The sequence below is a fragment of the Squalius cephalus genome, assembly GCF_949319135.1.
Source record: "Squalius cephalus genome assembly, chromosome: 10".
Classification (NCBI taxonomy): Eukaryota; Metazoa; Chordata; class Actinopteri; order Cypriniformes; family Leuciscidae; genus Squalius; species Squalius cephalus.
Genome location: NC_137131.1, coordinates 1,627,002 through 1,654,501, shown reverse-complemented (window position 1 = coordinate 1,654,501; position 27,500 = coordinate 1,627,002). Strand labels below are relative to the sequence as shown.

The 27,500-nt window shown below is 35.3% G+C and overlaps 2 protein-coding genes across 3 annotated transcripts in view; one reads left to right on the top strand and one right to left on the bottom strand.

Annotated features, from left to right (window-relative positions):
• kcnq2b (potassium voltage-gated channel, KQT-like subfamily, member 2b) overlaps positions 1-22,170 on the top strand; it is a 58,167-nt gene extending 35,997 nt beyond the window's left edge. The window contains exons 9-16 of one of the 2 annotated variants that reach the window (XM_079883529.1): positions 1,490-1,558; positions 2,712-2,735; positions 4,444-4,667; positions 6,605-6,652; positions 12,213-12,321; positions 13,795-13,926; positions 18,912-19,035; positions 20,653-22,170. In XM_079883529.1, coding sequence (XP_079739655.1) covers positions 1,490-1,558; positions 2,712-2,735; positions 4,444-4,667; positions 6,605-6,652; positions 12,213-12,321; positions 13,795-13,926; positions 18,912-19,035; positions 20,653-21,336 — 1,414 coding nt within the window. In that variant the 3' untranslated portion in view covers positions 21,337-22,170. The remainder of the gene's footprint in view (positions 1-1,489; positions 1,559-2,711; positions 2,736-4,443; positions 4,668-6,604; positions 6,653-12,212; positions 12,322-13,794; positions 13,927-18,911; positions 19,036-20,652) is intronic. The other variant, XM_079883530.1, reaches the window with a different exon arrangement.
• kif5ab (kinesin family member 5A, b) overlaps positions 1-27,500 on the bottom strand; it is a 581,587-nt gene that overhangs the window by 364,292 nt on the left and 189,795 nt on the right. The window lies entirely within an intron of this gene.

The window sequence follows — 27,500 nt, the reverse complement described above, 5'->3', positions numbered from 1 at the left end:
ACATTTTTACTGCATATGCTCTTTGCAATTCTAATTTGTTCACAGCATTGTGCAAAAGAAAAAATACACCATTATTTACAACAAACATAAACCCCCTTTGGGTAGAGCTGTGCACAACTGTAAACAATATTGCAGTAGGCCTATATACTGTATTGGAACTGAACATTCAACATACATAGGACTGTAATCATTCATGCACATCCAGACGTTCCTCTCTGTCTGGTCACATAATTTCATCTACATCCCAGCGAATATCATATCTTGCTCAATTGCAAATTGTTCAATATAGGAGACTTTTTCAGGATTTTTTTTTTTTTTTTTTTTTTTAAATGACAGATTTTGACAACTAGTTCAACATTTTTGTATGTAATGACTCAAGCAATGAAATGAGGACTATTAGTTTTATATGGAATGACTATTCAGCATTCACAAGTATAGTTAATTTTGACTGACATGACATAAGCAAATGATAATGTTATATAACAACAGAGAGTTGTATGAAAGCAACTGATGCATGTCCAAAAGCATTTGCAATTTGTTGGAAGGAATGAGAAACTGCTACTATGATGTGCACAAATGACTAAATGTTGTGGAGGTTGAACTAACTGTTGTGCAAATGTAAATAGTGATGTGAGAAATGCACCAAAGCAACTGAGAAAAACTGTAATTATGAAGCATGTATTGCACTGATCGCTCAATGCAGTGGAGTTTAAGAAATATAATTTTGTTTGATATACACTACCATTAAAAATAACTTCTGATTAAATGTATACTTTTATTCATTGAATTGATCAAAAATAGAATTTCAAATGTTACAAAATGTTTCCATTTCTAATGTTCTTTTGAACTTTCTATTAATCAAGGATCCTTAAGAGCAGTTTTCAACATTGATAATAATCATAAATGTTTCTTGAGCATCAAATCATCATATTAGAGTGATTTCTGAAGGATCATGTGACACTGAAGACTGGAGTAATGATGCTGAACATTCAGCTTTGATCACAGGAATAAATTACATTTTATTATATATTCACATAGAAAACACTTCTTTTAAATTGTAGTATTATTTAACAATTTTACTGTATTTTTGATCAAATAAATGCAGACTTGGTGAGCATAACAAACAAAACAAAATTACTCAAGCCCCAAAAATGTATGTGCAATTGAATCTCTAATTAGTGGCGTTTATGTCAGGCATTATTATTAGTATTAGTCATTGTATTTCATGTGAGGACCAGCAGTGTTTTTGTTAAAACTCATCAAAGTGCCTCATCACAATGGATTCTAGCCGTGATATTCATGTGCATTTCTCTCTCTGTCCTTCTTTAATTTAAGTTCACAGTCAGCAGTCGGCTATATTTATTAATAACCTTGTTAGTTTTTTGTCGATTCGTCCGTCCAAAGAAGCTTCCAGATTTACATAAGCATTGCGCAGCATTTCCTCTTCACACATGGTGTGTGTGCCAACAGCTCCTGTGTGTTTTCCCAGACTCATCCCTCCGCTGAACCAGCTCGATCTACTGAGAAACCTCAAGAGCAAATCCGGCCTCTCCTTTAGGTAACGGAAAATGGCAGGTTTTTAAAATGCACTTTTATTTTTGATTCTCTCAGATAAATAATGTGTTTATGTGTTAATGAATTAAATTGTGGCATCTCAAGCTAAATTAATACATATTAAAGGGGTCATGAGAAATCAAACTTGCCTTCATCTTTTGACATTTAAGAGGTCTTTATACCATTAAAACATGGAAGTTTCAGAGCTAAAAACGTCCTGCTCATTATAAACAAAGCATTTATTTAATCAAGCTCCAAAAACAGCTTGTTTGGATATTGCAGGATCTGTGACGTCACGGGCAAATACATTTGCATATTACTCAAGGAAAATATTAATATAATGAAAATAAGTAAAAAAAATGTCATGATCCCCCTAATATTTATTAGGATACACTGTAAAATTTTGTTAAAAAAATACGGTAAAAGATTTAAAATTTACGGTAAAAAACTGGCAGCTGTGGTTACTAGAAATTTACCGTAAAAAATACGGTAGCAACATTTCAGATTTTACAGACTTTATTTAAATTTACAGTAATAAACCGTATTTAATTATCTTGATATAATGTTAATTTACTGACCTATTGAAGTATTAATATCTTTTTTACCATAGTAATACACTGACAACCACCAAACACAGTGGAGATGAAAATCTCATGATGAATTAAAGCTCATCACAAGCAGCGCTTTCACAAGAGAGTTAATACTAATATATAGAAGCTGCACAGTGTCATTCACACAAACACTGAACACCATCACGGTCATGAAATTTAAAAAATGCAATTTTTTTTTAAATTAAATGTAACATAAAACCCTAATGTCATAACTGATTAGAAAAAACTAAGAAAACTATGAAGAAACAAAGTTATTTCAACATTCGTCATTATACAATGACTTGTTCTTTTTCACTTCCAAAAACTGTAAATTTAACGGTATTTTACAGTAAAATGACATTAAATGTACCGTTAGATCTATCACAGTTATTTACCGTATATAGTAAGGAAACTTTCTGCTAACCAATTAACAGTTTTTCACTCTAGCATTTTTTTTCAGTCTTTGACCGTTAAAATCACAATAATTAATTACAGTGTATAGTTCATAAAGGTAACCTGTGTTCAGTTTGTTAAAGGACAAAAGTATGATTTTGTGTTCCAACACAGGAAGGAAGCCGAAGCCTCTCCGGGGTGAGTAAAAATCATATTTCTCAGACGCCACGAAACAGTGTTTCTTCTAATGTTAAATGTCATGTGTAATGCTTTCCTTTGCATGCATCGTGTCAGTTTCAGTGTCATCAGTTCTGTCAGCACAGGACGTGTTTTAGAGATGTTGTTTGTGTGCAAATATTTTACCAGTCCAGCATCAATGAACACCTTGTGTGCGTGTGCACGTGTGTATGTGTGTGTTAGTGTGACCTTGTTTGTGTGCAGACAGATGTGTAGCGTTTAATAAGCCGAATGCACATCAATATATCCGCCCACATTTCAGCGAAACACAGAATCTCCTGCTCCTTCCCTCCAGGGAAACACTTCATAATAACATTCATTAACAAACATTATGCAGATCATTCAGATATGAATATGAACAACTGTTTGATTGTACTTTATTAGTAATAATTGTTTTGGGGAATGTACTGAATACAACTGCAAATACATGAGGCTAAATTATAACTTTCCATTGAATTATCATACACTCAAAAAATATTTAGGCCTAAATTACGATTTATTTTATGCATTTATTATGTATTTGAATTGCATATAAAGTTTCCATTCATTTGGATTACACAGTTTTAACGTAAATGTAAATGTATTTTTGTCAGTCATTTATAAACGAAACCTGTCAGATTTCCGTAACACTGATTGTGTTTAATATTGTGTGGTTTATATATTTATCATCAATAAATCCAATTTGTTTCAATCTCATACATTTTAACATACTGTACATGTTGAACTTATACATCTTCATACTTTTTAACTGAACACATTTATGCTGATTCTAATCTATCTGAATAAATGAGTTTGAAAATATGATTATTTAAACGAAATCAATCATACATATGCAAATAGTTAATAATAAAATGTGCAATGATTTTTAAGTGCAGAAATCTGACCTGAATATGCATCAAGTTTATTAGTTTGTTTATGTTAAAACTGGGTAGTCTAAACGGATGAGAATTTTATATGCATTTCAAATGCATAAATCTCAAATTTAGGCCTAATTTGTTTGTTTTTTGTGCAAACATATGCAAAAGACATATGAATTGATAAAAATGTAATGCACACTCAAAGTGGTGATGCAATCCAAAATTAGACAATTATACGTGCTTTAAGACCTTTTTCAGATATATTCAGGACATTTGATCAAATAAACATAGCCCTGCAATCATAAAAATATCAATCAACATCAGAATGTGTAAGTGGAAACCCATCTAACAAACATATGTTCTAAGAATATTTGCTAACGTTCCCTATTAAGTTATGAACAGAACAAGTTATTTCTGAATGTTCAAAAAGACCAGTTTTTTAAATGTTCTGAAAACGGACGTCATACGAATGTTGGAGAAAACATTAAAGAAATGTTTGCGCTACTTTCTCATTTTGCAAGTATTCTGGGAACGTTACTTTTGAATGTACTCTGAACTATCTGAAAAAGGTCTGTAGTAATGTTTAAAAGACTAAAGTACAACTAAAATGTTTCAGAAAACCGTTCCATGAATGATGTATAAAACCACGTTTAACATTTTGAGAACATTACTGAAGACCACATACATTTCAACGAACGTTCTATTAATGTCGCAGGAAGAATGTTTGTTCACAACTTTGCCATTATTTTTGAATGCAAATTGTCTTTTAAGTTTTAAGTCTCTAACTTTTAAACCCTGATACCCGTTGACAGTCAGAAAGTGAGTCTGAAGGAGCGCGTGTTCTCCAGCCCGAGGAACTCTGCGAGTAAAGGGAAGAACTCTCCTCAGGGCCAGCAGCCGCTCCGACGCTCGCCCAGTGCAAACAGCATCGAGGACAGCCCGTCCAAAGTTCCCAAGAGCCTCAGCTTCGGCCAGTCCAGTCGGGCCAGACAAGCCTTCCGCTTTAAAGGGGCCGCGTCCCGCCAGAACTCAGAAGGTGAGGCAAACGCCCCGCTCCTGTGCACCACTGTTGCCTTCTGCATCTGTACGCTTTGGTCATGGTTTGGTTGTTGTAGGTGTTGATCAGTGAAGAAGAACTCATATATATGTTCGTATAGGTGTATTCCGCTGTAAAAAGTAATCAGTTGACTTAACTTAAAATTGAGGAAACCTGTGCTTTAAAATTATTAAGTAAATAAACTTCATGCTTAATCAAAAAAAAAAAGTAATGTGAAATTGTCAAGTTCACATAACTTAATTTTTTCAATTAAGCATTACGTTTATTTGCTTGATAAATTTAAGGCAATGGGTTTACTCAATTTTTTTAAGTAAGTGAACTGAACACTTTTTGTAGTGTTGTGAAGCGCAACATCAATGTAGTTTGTGTACTTGAAGTTGCATTGGATAAAATGGCAGAGGATTAAAAACTAGTGCCTGGTCTTGTTTTTGAGATCATGTAAAACTGGTTAGGCATCAAAGACTTTAGATATACAAACACATTACTTATGAATGGGAGAAAGTGCAGTGCACAATATGGCGGAATTAGTCCCGCCTTCTAAATAAAAGAACCAATCGGCAATTGGTACTGCAGCTGTCGTAGAAGCTCTGGCTGCCATGAAATATATGCTTTTTTAAGGCTATTCGAGTGTAACAACATTTATGGGCCAGTTCATATCAGAATTTTTTGCTGATTTGAAATATTTAATTTAACTCTTTCCCCGCCATTGACGGAATTTTGTGGCTTTACGTGTTTTCACTGTTATACAGTAGGGGGCGCTATTACACATCTTCAGAAAGAGTTCTGAACCTCCTGATCAAAAACACAGGCTAAAAGGACTAGAAAGAAACGTAAAAATATTCCTTATACACGTTGTAGTCTTTAAAAATAATTCGATTTTCTCAGCATTTTGTTCAAAATGTTTATTTTTGTCTGAAACTTTCCCACTTTCAAGTGTTTTCAATAATGCATGAAGCTAGAATAAAATAAAAAAAGCAGAGGCTCTGCTCTTTCTTTTAATATATTCAGATATTCATGCAACAAAATATTCTGGGGGCCATCAAAAATGCTGGCGGGGAACGAGTTAAATGTGAGTGTGAGGCGCAGATTCCCCCATTCAAGTAGATTGGATGTGGTCTTGGATGCCCAAAATACAAAAGGGACTTTATTAGGCTTGAACAAGTTGCATTGAGATTTTTAGAAGAATCCTCAGGTGAGAAAGTGTGACGATAGAAACTAGATTAAATTCATACAATCCAGATAGACTCTACTAGTTCCACACATCAGGATTCTTATTCTGTCTTTCTGTTGTGCCATTGCATGTGATTTCAGTATCGTGATCAGTGTACTTCTTTCTGTCTGTGTTATTTGTGCAAGTTTATCTTATATATAATCGAGTGTTGCATTTGCTGCCAATGTTTTTTTGTGGAGAAACTGTGAAACGAATATTCTTGTGCTAATTATTTTATTAGCTAATATGTGTAATAATTTATTAATATTGAAGATAACTACTAGTTTTATGATTGGTATGAATACAGTATAGGATTTCATGACATAATTTATGGCAGAAATATATATTATTTTACATACCAATCATATCATTTGGCTTGAATCGTTAGACTGTGTTTGTTGGAATATTGAAATATAATTTATGAAAAAGTCTGTGCTTTGGTTACACTTTCCACAAAGTGCAAATTCAATGATTCGTTTCAAGTGGACATTTGATTTAAGAATGTACAGTTCCAGATGATTAATTATTAGTCGTCAGCTCTGAAACCTGATAAAAACGTCAGAGAATCACACGGACAGAAGCAGCTTGTGGAAAGAACGACCTTTGTAATCCATGTGTGCGTTTATGATTTTCCCCTCATTTTTTCTGATGAATGTGGATCCTGATGCTGTCCTTTCCGTTTCTATGTTGGATGCTGATGCTAAAGTGCTCATTGAGATGCAAGAGGAAGATTTGAGACACAGGAACTCTCCAGGTCAGGTGATCCAGATGGGTCGAGCTCCTATATTCAATCAAACTAACCAGCTACAACTACCAGTCTGCAAATATGCTTTCAATTTGGTTTGGGCGTTAAAAAATATAATTGTATTGAATTATTTGACATTAGATAAGCAGTATTACACAATCATGCTGTTGTTCTGAATATTAACTTGTGATTTCACTAGTCCAGTTTAATTGTGCTTTAATTGGGTTTCATTCAAAGGAGTGTTCAAACGTGAGCTCACTTTGATACAGCATGTTATATGCTTTTTTTTAACCTATTTAAAGCTACATTATATACAATTTTCCATTCTTATTTGACTGCATATCTCTCAGGACTGCTGGGATGAATTTAAAGAGACTCAAATGTGAACTTCTCTGTATATAGTGCTGTTTTACAGCATCCACATCATGAATAATATTGATGAAATTCTGTCCTCAATACTCACCCTGTAGTTTTTGGTGAACTACAGTTGATGGGACCCAGTATTTTTTCCCTCATACTATGAAAGTCAATGGGGTCCATCAACTGTTTAGTTACCCATTTTCTTCAAAATATCTTATTTTTTGTTCAGGTTTGGAACAACTTGAGGGTGAGCAAATGATGACAGAATAAAACTAACCCTTTAAATGTACCTGCATTTAAGGATTTAACCGTCATTTGGACAAATCTGCTAAAATGGCCACCAAAAACTTCAGCGTCCAGTTATCTCAAATATGATTGTCTGATCTTCATGAAGTTTTGAGATATGTGCATATTCTTCTTTAAGAGGCACTGTACCAAATTCAGTGTAACTCAGCCACTACGTGTTGCTGTAATAAGCAACTTTATACCATGTTCTGGGTGAATACTCGATTCTGATTGGCTGCAAGGTGTCCATTAAAAAGTGATAGAGGACACCTAGTAAATAAACCGTCAGGCGTAACCAGGGAAACCAAGTTATTGTTTGTAAAAACTTTAGATTTCGATTGTAAAACTAATTAAAATATAAACTAATGTTTTAAAAATGTGTTATTTGGCAAGTGACCATGGTATAAGCGGGTTAATGCCCTTCGAGGTGTCCATTGTCAGGTATTAATGGACTCCACTGCGCGTCGGACAGTTCACGCCTCGCCGTTGTCCATTAATACCTGACAATGGACACCTCGAAGGGCATTAACCCTTACATATAACTCAGCCATATGTGACCATATGGAGTTATGTGACATATTCGATTGAAAAAAGACCTAATTTTTCAACCTCAACAAACATTAGACATTTGTTCTGATTCACATTAGACATTTCTTACCAAAAAGTTATTCAGGGAATTTTTAATTATCTTTTGTTTTGCAGTTTAAATTTTCAATTGAATTTTCATGCGCAGTCCACATTGACTAATAAGCCTGTTTCACGTGAACTCAGTGAGCAAACTTAACAAATTTTGGTGCGCAAGGACGCCAGGACAATCTGAAGACATGCACCAAATTTCATGAAAATACCCCTAGAGGGCGCTACAATATTGAGCTTCATATCTCCACAGCTCGTATAATAGAGGAAACTGATTAAAATGTGATTTGTTTGGATCCAGATCATTGGCACTTGTGTATTGAGTTCATCACAGCGGTCTGAGGATATGCCAGGCTGTGAAATCGTACCTGCTTTAAATACTGGACTGTCCATTGAGCTTTCTCTTTGATTTTGAACTATATTTTCCAAAAGTATTCGTTGGGAATCTGATGTGTTATTAATGTTGAAATGTTTGCATGTTCACATTGCTTTGAAAAGAATTAGCATGATGGTTTTTCTTATTGTTTTTGCTCTCTAAAAGATCAAATCTTTTTTATTAGTTTGTTAATTATTTTGCCATTTTTTATATATATGAAAAGGTGCCAGTAATGGTCAATAATTCTGTTACTAAAGTCCCATAGCTTGTGAAATATATTCAATGTCCTAAAACATGAATATATGCAAGATTATTGTGTTCTGGCTACAATTTTGCCATATTAGCAGTAACAGATTTAAAGCAATAATTAAAATTGAAGGCAAATTACATTTAAATCCAATGAAAGCAAATGGTAGATTACAGTTCACATTGCACATGATATTCACACTGAGCTCCAAGGTGGATTATAGATATTCTGTGATGCAACTAAACAACTTCTGTATTTCATGTTCAAATATATTTTATAAGTGCTTCATTAATGTTCTTTTATCAGTGATGAGTTTCTTTAATAGTATCATTACATTTTCTTATTTTAGTTGTTTTAGAAGCTTCTAGCAATTGCAGCTAGTCATGCAGTGCTATGCTGTAAAGGTCTTGCTGTCATCTATACATTGATCAGATGGTTAGCATATATTTTAATGTATAGCAATATTTAGAATAGCATTCATACTTGACGTTGTTCACACATATATCAAAAAGTAAGTGAAGTCCATGTGATTGTGAGAATGTCCTGATGTCTTGTGCAGAACTCAAACTGCACCTTCACTTGAATGTCATTTCATTGTATTAAAACACTGACACTCTTTAAGAACTTGAACATTTCACATCATACGAGAAAGAGTGTGTCATTTCTCTGACGGTGAATGATTTATTTGAAGCGTTGAGGCTTTGATTAACTGAAAAGAATAACTTTAGAGCTAAAATCTGGTTCACCTTCAGAGAATTTACTAGTTTCAACAACAACAAAAAAATCAAAATGCATTTTTTTCCATTATTATGAGCATTGTTCCTTGACGTTTCTAGATTTAAAGCAGGTTTGTTTTGTGGTTGTTTTTGTAACCAGCCTTTATTACCATCTCTCCTCCCCAAACTATCGCAGCAATTGAAGGGTTAATCAGTAAGAGATTATCACAATCGGCTGGACCCGTTTTTACCAACCCTAGAACTAGTGCTAGTTGATGGCTGCAAACTTTGCTCCTGTTCCTGCATGTGAGGAAAACTAGTTAGTCCCGAAGAGGAAACTTGAATGCAATGAAACACCACAGAGCTGAGGAACAACTATCAACCTCAATAACCCATTTCAGAGCATCATTATTCACTCGAGGGACAGTTGTTTGGAGGCTCTGTGGTTTATTTGGCATAATAAGCACAGGTAGATTTATTCTTACGCTCCTGCCCGCCTCCAGATGGTCTGTGCTAATGAATGGGAACACAGGAGAAAGACACTGTGGCCCAAAATCACAGATGAAATCAGCGTTTTGCATGGAAACAAGAAAAAGGGCTGGTTAGTGTTATTTAAGTAATGACTCTAGATCAGTTGTTCTCAACTGGTGGGTCTTGACCTAAAAATGTTTTTTGTAAAAGAAAATTATCCGTATTACATTTAATACTGGTTACAGGTTTGGTATTGAGTTTGGTTGCAACTTGCACCATAAAACCAGTTGAGAACTGCTGTAGAAAACTCAATGTATTATGAAGTCCAGCACTGAGATATATACTTTACATTAAAGTTTAATATCATTGAAAAAAGTGAATGCTATTGATGAAACGGTTTCTTTGTGGCCATTTATTAACTCACTCATAGTCAAAACAGTGTGTTAAATAATGTCTTTTGACTGACTTGCTTTGCTAAATGGATTTTCACTGATTCCAAACTGAGTCTGCTGAAAAATCTTAGTTAAATGATATGGCGTAGTTTACTGCCGTTTGCTTGTACAGCCACCTCAACTATGTGTTTGGACTAAGTCACGCTTAAAGCTATACTGTGTCATTTTTTAAGTTGATTCTTAGCAAAAAACACTTTGTTCTTTCAAAATGATATGTGCTCATTAATGTGTAATTACTTCTACCAACTAATCAAGTATTCTCGTAAGCGTATAATCTGCCATTTCGAATACATACGAGTGAGTCGCTCGAATGGCGGCAGCCATGTTGCGCCTCCATCTTGAAAGTACATTAGCCAAAGAGGGACATACCTGGAAATTGAAGCTTCGCCTTTCGCGTTTTTACACTCAGTGACGCTGTGACGAATGCGAGGGGGAGATTACTCGCGACTGCCGGCAGATCTGAAATAATACGGCCACCGTAGGAGTTAAAACGCCCTCGGGATGGGAGGGGCTAGAAAGTAATATTCAGTTGGTAGTCATAAACAATTTCATCGTTAGATGGGAGAAAATCCTACACAGTGTAGCTTTAAAAATGTTTGAATGTCACTGCATTCGACACAAACTATCAAATCAAGTCTGATTCTGAGTATTTTTTTATCAGAACCAACTTCATCATTTGTGCTCAATAATGTAGGAGCTGTAGTTCATCACATTAACTATGAACAGGTTTCACTTACAAATACAAATATTTTGGTTGTCCATCTATTTGGAATAATTAAGATTTTTGTATGTTTTTGAAAGAGTCTCTTCTGCTCACCAAGGCTTCATTTATTTGATCAAAAAACAGTAATATTGTGAAATATTATTATCATGTAAATTATCTGTTCTCTATGTGAATATACAGTAAAGTGTAATTTATTCCTGTGATCAAAGCTGAATGTTCAGCATCATTACTCCAGTCTTCAGTGTCACATGATCCTTCAGAAATCACTCTAATATGATGATTTGCAATTATTATCAGCTAGTATTGTTGCTCAGTTATTAATAATGGTTCGTATCATGTTGAAAACAGTTTTTTTTTTTCAGGATTCTTTGATGAATAGAAACAGTTGTTTGGAGGCTCTGTGGTTTATTTGGCATAATAAGCACAGGTAGATTTATTCTTACGCTCCTGCCCGCCTCCAGATGGTCTAATGAATGGGAACACAGGAGAAAGACACTGTGGCCCAAAATCACAGATGAAATCAGCGTTTTGCATGGAAGCAAGAAACAGGGCTGGTTAGTGTTATTTAAGTGATATGAATTCTTTTTCAGGATTCTTTGATGAATAGAAAGTTCTGAAGAACAGGATTTATTTGAAATAGAATATTTTGTTACATTATGTCCTTACTGTCACTTATGATCAATTTATGCGTTCTTGATATATAAAAGTTTTATTTTGTTTTTTTATTTAATTGTAAAGGTTTCCACAAAAATATGAACTGTTTTCAACACTGATAATAATCATAAATGTTTCTTAGCAAATCATCATATTAGAGTGATTTCTGAAGGATCATGTGACTCTGAAGACTGGAGTAATGATGCTGAAAATACAGCTTTGATCACAGGAATAAATTACACTTTACTATATAGTCACATAGAAAACAGATGATTTACATTATAATAATATTTCATTTTTTTATCAAATAAATTGAGCAGAAGAGACTTCTTTCAAAAACATAAAAAAATCAGCCAATGAAAAAGCACTTGATTTGATGTTTTATTATCTGATGCATTGATGTTCGTCCAGTTTAACTTGGTCCAGATGTGTTTTGGGGTCACTGACTGGATGGCTTTGGTGTATTTGGGCCACGGTTGTCTCAGATTCCCCATGATGCTCGTCTCGCACCTGATAAATGGCATGGCCCTGACCTCTCTGGTGTCGGGCTGAGCGAGTGACCGAGTTAAGGTTCAGTAGAGTTGAATGCAGGGTTAGGGGGTTTGTGCACTAACTCTAGAGTCCTCCTGTCCGTGTTGTGTCTTTTAGAAGCCAGCCTTCCCGGAGAAGACATTGTTGATGACAATAAGAGCTGCCATTGTGAGTTTGTCCCTCAGGATTTAACGCCGGGACTAAAAGTTACCATCAGGGCCGTGTGGTAAGCAAAGATGAGACAGGCAGCATCACTCAGAAGGGACTTTAATGCTCCATCAGACGTGTAATATTATTGATAATACTAGAGAAGTCTGCATCACATAATATTACCTCATTAACTCAGTCTTTCCTGAATGTAAGTTACAAAACTTGTTACATTCAGTCTTTTGAATCCTTCGTTACATTCACAGTTTCATTGCTCAGATCATGCCAGCGACGCTTATGCATGAGATATTTTGAATATTGAAGGTCAGTATCGAACGGAAAAATATATAGCAGTGTCTTCGACTCGGTTCAGGACTAAATCTCACGAAAACCAGATGTTCAGGTCATATTTCACTGCAAAATCAATAGTAAAAATCATATGGTCTAAAACCATAAAATAATATTTACTTGGCATAAAAAAATAAATAATAAAAAAACGTAAACTTATTTTATTTCAGATAGCCAAGGCAACATTTCTCATTTTTATTTAGTTTGACTTGAACTAAAATAACTTAAACTGAAACAAAAATAAAAATTTCACGATAAAGGCTAGACATATTAAAAAATAATAACTTATTAAAAACTAAATTTTTGTCTATAGTTAATAAAAATAACAAACACAACAAAATTATTGTGATAAAAAATATAAAAATAAATCTAATTCAAAATATTAACAAAAACTATAATAGTAAAAAAAAATTAAACCAAGGTAATTTCTCTTTTTTTTTTTTTTATTTAACCCAAAATAAAATTACTAAAACTAAAACTGAAATAAAAATGATTATTTGAATTGAAATTGAATTGAATTCAAAAATGAAATTATAGACATGTTAAAATTAAATAATAAAAACTAATAAAAATGACAAAACAAAAGAAACAAAAGTATTCAAATTTAAGCTAAAAATTTAAATGAAAACAGGAAGTATAAAAATCACCACTAATTATAAGTTTTAGTGAAAACTATAATATGGAAAACCAAGCTAAACTAATTTTTATTTACTAAAATAACTAAAATGAAAACTGAAATACGAATAAAATGAATATATAGACATGTTTTAAAAACACACAACAAAATTATTAAAACTTTAACTAAAATTAAAATGAAAACAGGAAATATAAAAATAAAAACCAATTCAGAATATTAACAAAAACTATAACATTGAAAATCAAGGCAACATTTCTCATGTTTATTTTAACTGAAATTTGAACTGGAATATTTTTTTATTTTTAAACAAAAATGGCAAAACACAACAAAATTATTAAAACTAACTAAAATAAAAATAAAACACAAAATATGGCCAAATACTAGTGAAAACTAATTCAACAAATAACACTTGATCCTAGAAAGCAAAATATATTTTCTTATTTCTTTGTTTTTGTTGTGAAATATGACCCTGGACCGGCTCTGCACCGGCTCTCTGAGATTCACCCATGTCTTTGTGTTCAGAGTGTTTTAACAGTGATAATGTGTGTGAATTATTTGTCCCCGCAGCATCATGAGGTTCATGGTGTCCAAGCGCAAGTTTAAAGAGAGTCTTCGGCCGTATGACGTGATGGATGTCATAGAGCAATATTCAGCCGGACATCTCGACATGTTGGCGAGGATTAAAAATCTGCAGTCCAGGCAAGAGCAGAAACACCTCAGCTCTTCACACACACACACACCGTACAGTGTTGTTCTTCCTGTGTTCTGCATGGCTTAGTTTCCTAAATGTCTCTCACTGTTTTCATATCTGTCAGAATATGTACATATACAACACCCAAACACTTCACTTCAGCTGCATAATGTGTGTGTTTGACGAACATTATCTACATTTTCATTTATTGAGATATAATATCATGATATTTTAGCAGTTCAGAGCAGCATGTGTGGGTCGGTAATGATTTTTTATGTCCAAATCTATTCATTTATTCAAAAATAATTCATACTTTGAAAGAAAATGGTGTAGGATTTCACAGAAATTGCTAAATAAATTTCACAAATATTTACAAAGAGCAAGTGACGCATTGAATTAAACATGACATTTTGAAGTAGAAAGATTGAAATAGTATTTTCTTGTTTTCTTTATTTACAAAAAAGAACATTTTGTCGACTGCATGTTTCAAAAGAATAAGATAATTGACCAGTTTTTATGACGTGGCGAGTTTAGTTTTGATTTTCAAATCATTAAACTCAGAGAAAATGTGATATTCATGATTCAGAAATGTATGATATTTGTTAAAAAAAAAAATTCTACCTACATTCATGATGTAGTGAAGATATATTTTTATATTTTATTAGAGAAAATATATAAATATGTAAGATTTTCTGATATATAAAATTTTTTTCAGTCATTAAATGAAAGTTTAGTTGAAAAAAAAAGTGAAAACTAATTCAGAATATCAGTGAAAACTATAACATTGAAAACCAAGCCAAACCGTTTTTTATTTAGATTATCTTGAACTAAAGTAACTAAAACAAAAACTTGAATAAAGGCAAAACACATACACACGCAAAAAAAAAAAAAAAAAAAAAAAAAATTAAAACTTTAACTAAAATGAAAATGAAAACAGGAAATATAAAAATAAAAACTACCGTAATTCAAAATATTAACAAAAACTATAATATTGAGAACCAAGGCAACATTTCCCATTTTTATTTGAACTAAAATAACTAAAACTTAAACTGAAATAAAAAATAATAATAAAAAACAATAATATCTATTCATTTATTTATTATTAATGATAAAAAATATATAAATAAATATTTTTGAAAATATTAATAAAAATGGCAAAACACACAAAATTATTAAATCTAACTAAATTAAAATAAAAACAGAAAATATTAAAATGAAAACTAATTCAAAATATTAGTGAAAACTGCTAAATATATTTAGTTTATTCTTTCTTTTTGCACTTCTCAGTGCATTTAAACATATTCAAGTACTTCAGTCACATCATCATATTTTAGGGGAATCCTTTTGAATGTGGTAATGATTTCACATATGTAAATATATTCCTGCTTTTATATTTTGAAAGCATTAACGGCATACTTCCACCACACGTTGATCGCTGACATCAATGCATCGATCAGGGAGCTTTTTATCGTAATCATAAGTATGTCTGGAATATGTTTTCTGGGAATCTCTGGGCTTGTTGTTGTTGGTGTGTGTTTCTCCCCGTGTCCCGCCGAGGGTCCTGACGTTTGCGCTGGTCCGTGTCACGTCACTCTGCATTGTGCTGTCCTCTACTCTATTTGCTTTGCCAGGTTAGATATGATATTGGGTCCTCCGGGTCCTTCGGGTCCTCCGGGTCCCAGCACCCCTCGCCAAAAGAAGTGTTCAGCCAAAGGAACCAAAGAGTCGCCCCAGTTGTCTTCTAGGTTAGGACGCCCCAGACTGCATCACCAGATCTCTATCCAGAGACAAATGAAGAAACCTGCTTCTGTTTCAGACTACATGGCTAGTAGAGACTGAGCTTGAGTGATCAGGGACCGCAAACTCCACTCTTAGAGGAAAAAGGCTCTATTTAAGACTCTAAAGAGCAAAAGAAATGTCTTCAATTATTCTTCCATTATTGGAGGGGAAATTTGTTTTGATTAAACTATCAAATTTAAGGAATATATTTGATCTTTTTTTTAAGTATGAGGGAAGAACAAAACACTAAACTTGGTTAAAGGGGCTATATGTATAATTCAGAAAATCTTGTTATTAGTGACACCGGTGGCCGTTAAGTGAACTGCAGCCCGCAGTTACAACAGAATATTATATTATACTACAGTGCTGATGAATGCTTGAATCTGATTGGTTGATGATCATTCTAAGGTGTATTAATAATAATTTAAAAACACTATATAAATGTATTTAAAACAAATATTAATAAAAATGGTAAAACACAACAAAATTATTAAAACTAACTAGGCTATGTCCCCTGATATGATTGTAAAGCGCTTTGGGTGGACAGTAGTACATATGAAAGTGCTATACAAATGCCTCATTCATTCAAATAAATTAAAACGAAAACAGAAAATATAAAAATGAAAACTAATTCAAAATATTAGTGAAAACTATTGTGAACACTGCAATTATTTTCAGGGAAACGCACGGATAAAGTAGTTCCAGGCAGGTTTTGACCGCATTACAGTTGCATATCACTTTCACAAAACTATTTGAGTGATTTTCAAAGGTCTTTTAAAGCCAACAACAGCAAAATAACCAAAACCACAACGACACTGAGCGAGCAAAGAACTATAGTAAACAATGGGATAAAAATGACACATTTTTGCCATGTTTTTTTGCCACTAAATTACGTTTTATTATGTACAGAACGCACAACTCTCTTTCTCCCACTCAAACACACACACACATACAGTACAGACACACACTCAGCGCCGCTCTGATGATTTTATCAGTAAAATAGATTAGCGCCTTAAAAGCTACATGACATTTCTCACTAGCGAGGGAATAACGGCGCTGTTCTTGAAGCAGAGAAACTTACAGTTTCAATATTAGTCGAGACGCTGCTTCCGAACACTGGTGAGAGACACACAGACTCGGGTTATTCACACAAGCTTAATTCTCTCTCTCTCTCTCTCTCTCTCTCTCTCTCTCTCTCTCTCTCTCTCTCTCTATCTCTCTCTCTCTCTCTCTCTAATAACTGCATTAATAACTGCATCAGTCTGCTATCTATCAATAGCTCTAAAATTACGTTTTGGAATTAGCAACGGAGGTGTGGGATTAGATGCGTAAGAAAGTAGTCCTACACGCAAGAGTGTTTAAGGACAAAAACCTGACGAATGTCTTGAAATACATCATCTGAACAATGCTTTGAGGTGCGGTAACCGTAGTATAGGCGGAATAATCGACTCCAGGGCGTTGAATTATTGCAAAAATAATGCACACCCGAGGTGTAACTCCACATAGACAACCTATGAAGTCGGGGAAGGTCTCGTATTTAAAGTTGCGTTACAAGCTGTTCACACATTGGCAATAAAAAAGCAATTAATACATGAAAATTGTTACATAAAGCCCCTTTAAGGTATTTATCTGACAGTTATTTAGCAAAAAAAAAAAAAAGGCAAACTACAGCGACAATTTTTATTTTACTATGCAAAAAAAAAGAAAGAAAAATGCATAGAAAAACAATAAGCTCACAGGAAAAATCATACTTAATATTTTGTTGGTTCTCTCTTGTTTTAGCATTTATTCATAATTTCTTTGTATGACAACCTGGCCAAAATTTGGCATGTTTCATTGTGTTACTATCGCAAATGAAACATTCAACTCTAAGTAAAACTATGCAAAATGCTAACAAAATATTGGAAAAAAAAAAGTAATAATATTTGAATAAAGGGTGAAGATCGGACATCACTTTGGGCCACTTCTGTACAAGCTGCTTAATTCATAAAAAATGAATGAAAACTGATTCCCAAAAATGATCCCATTACGGAACCCCTAAAAGATTCCGCACTGTATACAAAGCGCCAGACGGAACCTTTAATGTTCTAAATAGAACCTTTTCTTCTAAGAGTGGCTCTTATTCTAAATAATCCAGTCTATTAGAGTTGAAACGGCCCAAACGCTCCAGGCAGCTCCTGATGATCAACTCTTAATTGACTTCATGACCTTTGTTTGTTGTGACTGAACTAATCACAAGAGATGCTTCGTTGAGAGAAAAGCAGGGGAACCAAATGTCACGTTTTCGGTGAGTTACTAGTCATGTAGCTGAACTAAAACTGGTTAAGCTAGTTTGCCTGCACCGCTGTTTGGAAATGAAGCGTTACGGCAGTAAGAAGCAGCAAATGGAGATGCACACGTCCAAAAATGGTTTTCATTTCTTTTAGCATCGCTGTTGTTGCTAACGCATGTCGGCATGGCGTTGTTTCAGGCATGCAACATGATGCACTATTTTTATTCTTTCGAAAATGCAATTTTCTTCATACGGTCTCAGCAGGGCTTGCTTGATTCCCAGCGTTCTGCTGAGCACATGCAGTGCTTATTAAAGGACTGGATTTGGAGCAAATTGGAAGTGTTATAATATTTCTGATGCTTTGGTGAAAACCGTATCTAGTGTCTCAGATCAGACGCACCCCTGCTAGTGTAGTATATCATCTGAAACTTTGGATAATGTGTCAAACTGATGCTTGCATTCGCATTCTACATGTAATACGCAGCTAAAGATGTGATTTCACGTTGACACATTGTTCAAAAATGGCAAATATCAACAGAAAACGTCTGTCTGGAGGGCCTGACTCTTTCTGTCCAATCACCTCTGTCCATCTGTGTGTGGACACGCCCACTCATTATCATATCCCTCCCTCTGCATGCATTCATTTACATCCCACAATGCTTTGTGCTTCAAGATGGAATACATGGTTTATTGTTTCTTTGATATGAATATTGTTGTTATAAAACTTTGGGTTACTAACAATGAACATGTAATGGAAACAGATAAACTCAAAACTCAAATTAGTTAAACAAATCTAGTTTACGTACCAATTGGTGATTATATCCAAAAAGTTTTTTTGTCCATGTATAATGAATCACTGGTTCACATATTTCCCCTATAACAGATGTTTGAGGGAAAAGTCATGAATTATCAAGATGTTTCCTCTCTTTAATTGATCGTTAGAGTGGATCAGATTGTTGGTCGAGGCGCTCCGATAACAGACAAGGATCGTCCTAAAGGAACCACAGACGGAGAACTGCCGGAGGATCCCAGCATGATGGGACGACTCGGGAAAGTGGAGAAACAGGTACATCACAATAAATCATTTACACTAAAAATGGTTATTCATAATGACTCATAAGAGAAGCTTAATTATAAAAGCGTGTTAAAACATTGAGAGGTTGTTCACCAGGCTACTATGTTGGATTTATATTATCATGAAATAAATTAATTATAGTAATATAAAATCAAAGAATGACATTCTAGTGGGAATTTGATTGGACAAAAATGTGCATATTCTCCTGAGAATATTCAATATAATCAGCAGCAATATTTTGGTCCATCTTTGCGTAGCATTTAACTCCAAATTGTCTTTAACCCTTTAACAAAAAAATATATATTTATTGCTAAAATTGAGTTCTTTTTAGCGTTAATTTCAGCCAGTGTTTGAAGAGAGGCGTCGTGTCAATACACATCCGCTTTTGTTTCAGCCTCTCAGCAACAATATACACTGCGTGCAGAATTATTAGCCACGTTGATTTTCTGATCATATTTTTTTTCCAGGGACATTATACCAATTCCAAACCACATTAATCTTAATAACTACTATTATACTATTATGAAAAACGCCTTATATTCAGGTGTGCGTAATTATTAGGCATGTTTTCTTTTACAGATAAAATAATCCAAAAAAGAGATTTAACTCAGACTGAAAAGTCAAAAATGATTAAATGCCCATGAGAAGGATGTAATACTAATGCAATACTTGACATTGCAGTTAAGGCATGACCATTGGACAGTGAAATACTCATTGGGTCAGCAGGGTCAGACAAAAACAGGTGGAGAAGAAAAGACACGTTACCTGCAAAATAATTAAGAATTAAGGTGAAGAATTAAGAGTGAAACCATCAGGAACCCTTTAGTCTCCAGCGCCACTATTTTCCAGAACTGCAACCTACCTGGAGTCTCCTGAAGAGCAAGATATCAGGATCTCCGAGACTTAGGTCAGGTAAAGAATCCTAAAAAATAACCCCCACTTAATAAGAATCACAAGCTGAAGTGTAGTAAAATACATGAAGCTTTATAGAAACATGTCCCACTGTTTAAAGAATTCATCTTCCAGAATCTGGACAGTACATTTTGGGAGTTCATTTTTAGTCCATCTCCTACCCTGATGTCCGTTTTGCAGAGATGGACTAAAAATGAACTCCCAAAACGTAATGTCCAGATTCTGGATGATGAATTCTTCAAACAGACACAAGAGGATGTGGTGCTGGTCCTTCAAGGGTCACTCTCAATCTGTCGGCACTGATAGCCTCATGGGCAGCGTGCCGACATATAACGCCGTTGTGCTTCAGGTGACCCGAGTTCGAATCCCGGCTCGTGGACCTTTCCCGATCCCGTCCCCCGTCTCTCTCCCACCTCACTTCCTGTCCACTCTATACTATCCTATCACAATAAAGGCAAAATCACCCAAAAAAATCTTAAAACAAAGAAAAGTCACTCTCAATCTGTGTCTATAAACCCTATAAAAAACTCTTTGTGTATTTTACTACACTTCAGCTTGTGATTCTTATTAAGTGGTCGTCATTTTTTTGAATTCTTTCCCTAACCTAAGTCTCTGAGATCCTGACACTCTGAGATTTATTGTTTGTTTTATTAAAATAGTGTCATAATAAGACAATGAGATCTTCCTCTTCCGCAGGTGATGTCAATGGAGAGAAAGCTGGATTTCCTGGTGAACATCTACATCCAGCGCATGGGAATCCCGCAGTCCGAGACGGACGCCTACTTCGCCTCTAAGGAGCCCGATCCGGCACCTCCGTACCACAGTCCGGTGGAGCACATGGAGAAGAGCGGATCCATCACCAAAATCATCCGGTCCAACAGCTCCGCAGGACAGAAGAACTTCGACCCGCCAACCTCGACCTGCGTCAATCACCACTGTCCTCCATCCACGTCCCGGCATCCACAAACCATCCCTGATCCCGGTCCGATCCCCGATCCCGGTTCGCTAGTGCGTATCCCTCCACCTCCGGCACACGAGCGCTCATCCACCGGACACAACGGAGGATCTCGTGCACATCATTCCCGCGAAGAAGGGCGCCTTTCCCAAGCCGGAGCCGAGAGCGACACGTCCGTATCAATCCCTTCTGTGGATCACGAGGAACTCGAACGCTCCTTCAGCGGATTCAGCATCTCGCAGTCCAAAGAAAACCTGGACTTTCTGAACAACGCTTATTTTAGCGGCGTGCCACGCTGCGCTAAAGTGAGGCCGTACATCGCGGAGGGCGAGTCGGACACGGACTCCGATCTGTGTGTCCCGTCGCCTCATTCGGCCACCGGAGACGGCGCTTACGGGGACCGAGGCTGGACCGGACCCAAGTGAAAACTACACGGGAAGTCTTTACAAACCAGCGTTAGACTGCATTTGTGGGAACCTGCGTGTTTAAAAAGCAGAGTTTCACTTACAAGCACAACTCCACGAGCGGAAGAGATGTGAAAATGACTTCTGGGAGCCTCATCCATCAGGTTGACGTAAAGATGGATGACCGGAACAGTCTTTATCGTTTCACATGTGGTGTATTTTCATCTTTAAGGTGGAGACGGCAAACGTTTGAGAGCTGGAAACGACTTCTGGGAGCTTTATCCATAAGGTTAACGTCAGGATGGATGAGAGACGCGTGTTTATCGTTTCACATGTGGTGCGTTTTCATCTTTAAGAACATTGAAACCACGCGGGACGTCGTTACGACCAGCGCTAGACCAGCCCGATCTCATGAAGATGCGTATCTATAGCACAAATTTTATTTCTCGTGCCATTTATACGCCAAAAATGTGCATATTATACGCACTTTATGGACTCAGCGACTCACTCCACACCCCTAATCCTACCCGAGGGGTTTACAGTGCGTATCATTTGCACGCAAAAACTATTTTTGGCGTATAAATGGCACGAGAAATAAAATTTGTGCTATAGATGTGCACTTTCATGAGATTGTGTTGGCTAGACTGTATTTGTGAGCACCTGCGTGTTTAAGAAGCAGTGTTTCACTTACGAGCACGGCTCCACGAGGAGACGGCGAACGTTGGAAACGACTTCTGGGAGCTTTATCCATCAGGTTGACGTAAGGATGGATGAGAGACACGTTTATCGTTTCACATGTGGTGCATTTTCATCTTTAAGAACATTTTCTGGATTTGCATCTCACTAGTTAAATGATTAGTTCACTTCAGAGTTAAAATTTCCTGTTCATTTACTCACCCTCGTGTCATCCAAGATGTTCATGTCTTTCTTTCTTCAGTGGAAAAGAAATTAAGTTTTTTTAAGTAAAACATTCCAGGATTTTTCTCCACATAGTGACTTCAATGGGGTCCAACGGGTTGAAGGTCCGAATGTTAGTTTCAGTGCAGCTTCAAAGTCTCGACACGATCCAGCCGAGGAATAAGAGTCTTATCTAGACAAACCAGTGGACATTTTAGAACAAAATAAACATTTATATACTTTTAACCACAGATGCTGGTCTTGCACTAGATGTGATGCGACACACATTACGTAATCACGTTGAAAGGTCAAGCGTGACATAGGCGTAAGTACAGACCCAGTGTTTACAAAGTGAACGTGCAAAGACTGAGTCAAACGCCATTTACAAAATAAATAAAAGGTAAAATAACGATGTTGGACGATTTTGAAGTTGGAGGAGAAAATGAGATGGAGTTTTTCGCCCTTCCCTACATTTCTGAACCGAAACACGAGTGACCTTTCAACGTGATTACATAATGTGTGTCGCATCACAGCTAGTGCAAGACCAGCATTTGTGGATAAAAGTATATAAATGTTTATTTTGTTCTAAAATGTCCGCTGGTTTGTCTAGATGAGACTCTTATTCCTCGGCTGGATCGTGTCGAGACTTTGAAGCTGCACTGAAACTCACATCTGGACCTTCGACCCGTTGGACCCCATTGAAGTCACTATGTGGAGAAAAATCCTGGAATGTTTTCCTTAAAAAACCTTCATTTCTTTTCCACTGAAAAAAAAGGAAGACATGAACATCTTGGATGACATGGGGGAGAGTAAATTATCAGGAAATTTTAATTCTGAAGTGAACTAATCCTTCAAAGGGATCATTCACCTAAAAATAACCCAAGCGTTCTCATCGTTTACTCACTCTTGTGTCGCTCCAAACTGTATGAGTTGTTTGCTTCTGTGCAACGAAAAATACAAGCATCTGTCAAGCTCCAAAAAGGCCAAAACTACACATAAGCGTACATTTACATGGATGCATTCGGCAGATGCTGTTATCCAAAGCGACTTGCATTGCATTGTAGAAGGTGTATACGTTCATATGAACCGAACTGAATCAAACTGTTCGAGCTACAGGAATTATTTGTCGTTTATTTGACTCGTATTCCAAGCCTTCTGAAGTTATATGGAGGAATAGTGAAATGTAAGTTGCTAGTTGCTGATAAACATGGGGGCGAGGAGTAAATAATGAGAGATTTCGGATGAAGGATCCCTTTGAAAAGTGTCGTCCGTGTTCATTGTGAATGTATTTCACGACAGCTTGTGAATTTCAAAATGTCTTTAAACCAGGTCACTTAATGTCCGTCACAATATTCCCTAAATTAATACCATGGTTAGGAAATTCACTTCAAGTACATAAGAAATATAAAATATCACTTTCTCTCAAGTTTACAATTTTTTAATACACCCTGGATTAATAACTTGCATGTTGATAAATTAGGAATATTTAGAAAGAATGTATATTTAAAGTTAATTCTTTAAATGGTAAAAAAAAGCCTATTTTCTGCAACAACAAAAAAATCTTTTCCTAAAGACACTAAACCTTCCAAAGCAATTTCTAAAAACATTGTATATAAACAATTTCTGTAACGTTTAATAACGTAATGTGTCTGCTTCACAATCATTCAACATTATATATGTATATATATATATATATATATATATATATATAAACATTTCATTTTCTAATACATGTCGTCTGAAAACATGAGGGCCAGATGTTGTATGAAGTTGAACATAAACAAACTCTTGTTAATTAGTTGAATCACTCATGAAACAGGGAAAACTACTATTTTGAATGCACTAATTTTACGTGAGAAATGCACTGTATCATTTTGCCTTGTTCTGATGTAATTGATTTTCTGTTGCCTTTTATTGTTTGTTTTATTGCTTGAAACCATACTGAACAAAAATGTCTGTATGAAGACTGGGCAGTCGGCCGGATATAAAAGTATGTTTCCCGTAGGAGTCAGACTGAACATCTCCAAAGAGGATAGCTAGTTAGTTAACATCATCCTGTCTTCCATATCTCCTGTGTTCAGATATCCGACAGTCTCTCCCTTTAATGCTGTTCATCTGTTGCTTGTGCTGGACAAACCGGGGCAAGTTGTCACACTTTCCAAACCAGTGAATATTTCTCATGGTGTGTTGAGTCACCATGAAAAAAGCTGTTGCCCAGGAAAACTAGATAATTTACATTTAAGCATTTGGCAGATGCTTACAGACTTACATTGCATGCAATTCAATTCATGCATTCCCTGGGAATCAAACCCAGGAGGACCTTGGTGTTGCTCTACTGTATCTATAGTGGGGCATGTTGTCACACTATATTATCTAAGGGTAACACTTTACCTATGGAAACTCTTGTTTCCGCCACAGAGTGAAAAATAAAAAAGGTAATTGCGACTTTTTAATCTCACAATTCTGACTTTTTATCTCAGAATTACGTGATATAAAGTCGCAATTGCGTGTTATAAAGTCAGATTATGAGATATAGACTCGCAATTGGGAGAAATATACTTGAAATTCTGACTTTTTTTCTCAGAATTGCATGTTTATATCTCGCAATTCTGACTTTATAATACGCAATTGGGAGATATAAAGTCAGAATTGCATGATATAAAGTCGCAATTGCGAGAAAAAAAGTCTGAATTCTGACTTTATAAGACTTTATTTCATGCAATTCTGACTTTATATCTCGCAATTCTGACTTTATATCTCGCAATTCTGACTTTATAACACGCAATTGCTACTTTATTTCACGCAATTGCGACTTTATTTCACGCAATTCTGACTTTATATCTCGCAATTCTGACTTTATAACACGCAATTGCTACTTTATTTCACGCAATTGCGACTTTATTTCACGCAATTCTGACTTTATATCTCGCAATTCTGACTTTATAACACGCAATTGCTACTTTATTTCACGCAATTGCGACTTTATTTCACGCAATTCTGACTTTATATCTCGCAATTCTGACTTTATATCTCGCAATTCTGACTTTATAACACGCAATTGCTAATTTATTTCACGCAATTGCGACTTAATTTCACGCAATTCTGACTTTATATCTCGCAATTCTGACTTTATATCTCGCAATTCTTACTTTATATCTCGCAATTCTAAGAAATAAAGTCAGAATTGCGAGATGTAAACTCGCAATTGTGAGATAAAAAGTCGCAATTATATTTTAAAATGTTTTATTCTGTAGCGGAAACAAGCTTCCATACCTTACAATAAGGTTCGTTAGTTAACATTAAGTTACAGATATAAGTTATAAGTTACAAAAAAACAGCTGACAGTGAAATATGTAATTTTATCAATATAAAATGAACAAAACAAACAATGGTGTATTTGCACTTTTGACTCAACGCATCTTTGCCATGTGACAACTTGCCCCGGTCTCCCTGAACTGAATGCAAAATGCTTAAAATTAAGTAAAAGCAGCAGAATTACTTTCTGGATTCAAACAACAATCAATATATATATGTGATGTAAAGTCAGAATACTGTGGTAAACATGGCTGCAACATCTTTTAGCCTAACAGACACATATTGAGTAAGACAAGTCATTGATTCATTTGAGTTGGGTCATGTGACAGATCTGAAGCTGACAATCTCTTACAAGAATATGCCATCGGATGAGAAGTACCATAGTAATCTCATTTGTACACCACGGTACTTGTTTGTAAGAGAGAGTTGAGTTCTGCACATTCAATCGGTGAATCTGTGATAGTGATTTGAGTTGAATATCGTCACAGTTGCCTTGCTTGGTTTCAATTTGTTTTTCCAAAGAATATTGTGTATTTTGCTACATTGCCTTTGGTATCTTTTATAACACTGTCAGTTTTTTTCCAGTTGTGTGTAAATGTTTACTTGAGCTCAGTTTGGTTCTGAAATGCTTGTGAATGTATTTCTTAACGCTGTTGTTTTGTTTTCACTGTACAGACTCACAACCTTCACGATAGACATATTAGATCTGCACAAACACACAAACACAACCACGGGAAACTCAGAGAGGTTTGAGATATGAACGAACTTCCACGAGACTCAAGTAAATCTGGAAACACTTTACAATAAGGTTTTATATGTGAACATGAACTTACAATGATAAATACTTCTAAAGCATTTATTAATCTTAGTTCATGTTAATTTCAACGTTAATAGAACGTTCATTCAAAGTTTTCTGGTCTTTAATAATGTTCTCAAAAACATTGATACATCGCTCATGGAATGTTTCAGTTGGACGTTTGTCTAACATTTTTAAATGTTACTTGTTTCGGAATGTTCACAGAATATTCAAAAGTAACATTCTCAATCTTTGAAGAATGATACAATGGAATGTTCACTTAAAGGGGCTTTATGTAGGAATTTTCATGTATTAATTGCTTTTTTTATTGCCAATGTGTGAACAGCTTGTAACGAAACGTTAAAAATGAGACCTTCCCCGACTTCATAGGTTGTCTATGAGAGCCTGATTTTTATGCGAAGGCCGGATTTGCCTGGAAAATCAAAAGGATGTGACGTTTACGCTCCCGAGATCCTCTCTTTCATTCACTGACACATGAAACAAATGCTTATACAATGTTCAGGATAAAATAGCCTTAAGAGCCGTTCTGTACTGTAATGTCAATGTGTCAAGCTAAGAAAAGAGATTAATTCAAACTATAGTCTCATATAGCCAGATCTATAGTCTCAAATATACTTTTAATCAAACTATTAAAAACAGTGCAATTTTAATGACCTCATTTGACGTCATGATCTCGGTGAAGCTGCCGCAAACATCCACATCTCTATGATCAGATGCTTTCTGAACTGCTGTTTTCACACCGCTGTCATTTTTGTTGTGTTTATTATTGAAAGGAAAGCGTGCAGCACATATTTACATATTCATCTAAACGTTGCGTCCGGATGTTCGCTGCCAACTTTTTACTTCTAAGCAAAGAACGAAAAAGAGCTTCGCCGTGAGTGTATTGAATATATATTGAATCATGTTCAGACTCGTACGTCACGTTTCTGGCCGCAGTTCACTTAATGTCCACCGGTGTCGCTAATAACAAGGCTTTCTGAATTCTACATAGAGCCCCTTTAACGTTCGCATAACCAAGAAAAAACATGTTTAAAAACGAAATTTTGAACATTAAATGTTTTCATAACTTAAGTGAGAATTCTTATAGCATATTTGTGTTTGCTGGGTTATTGTAAAGCGTCACCTTAGATTAATATAACTGTGGTGTTTGTATTTT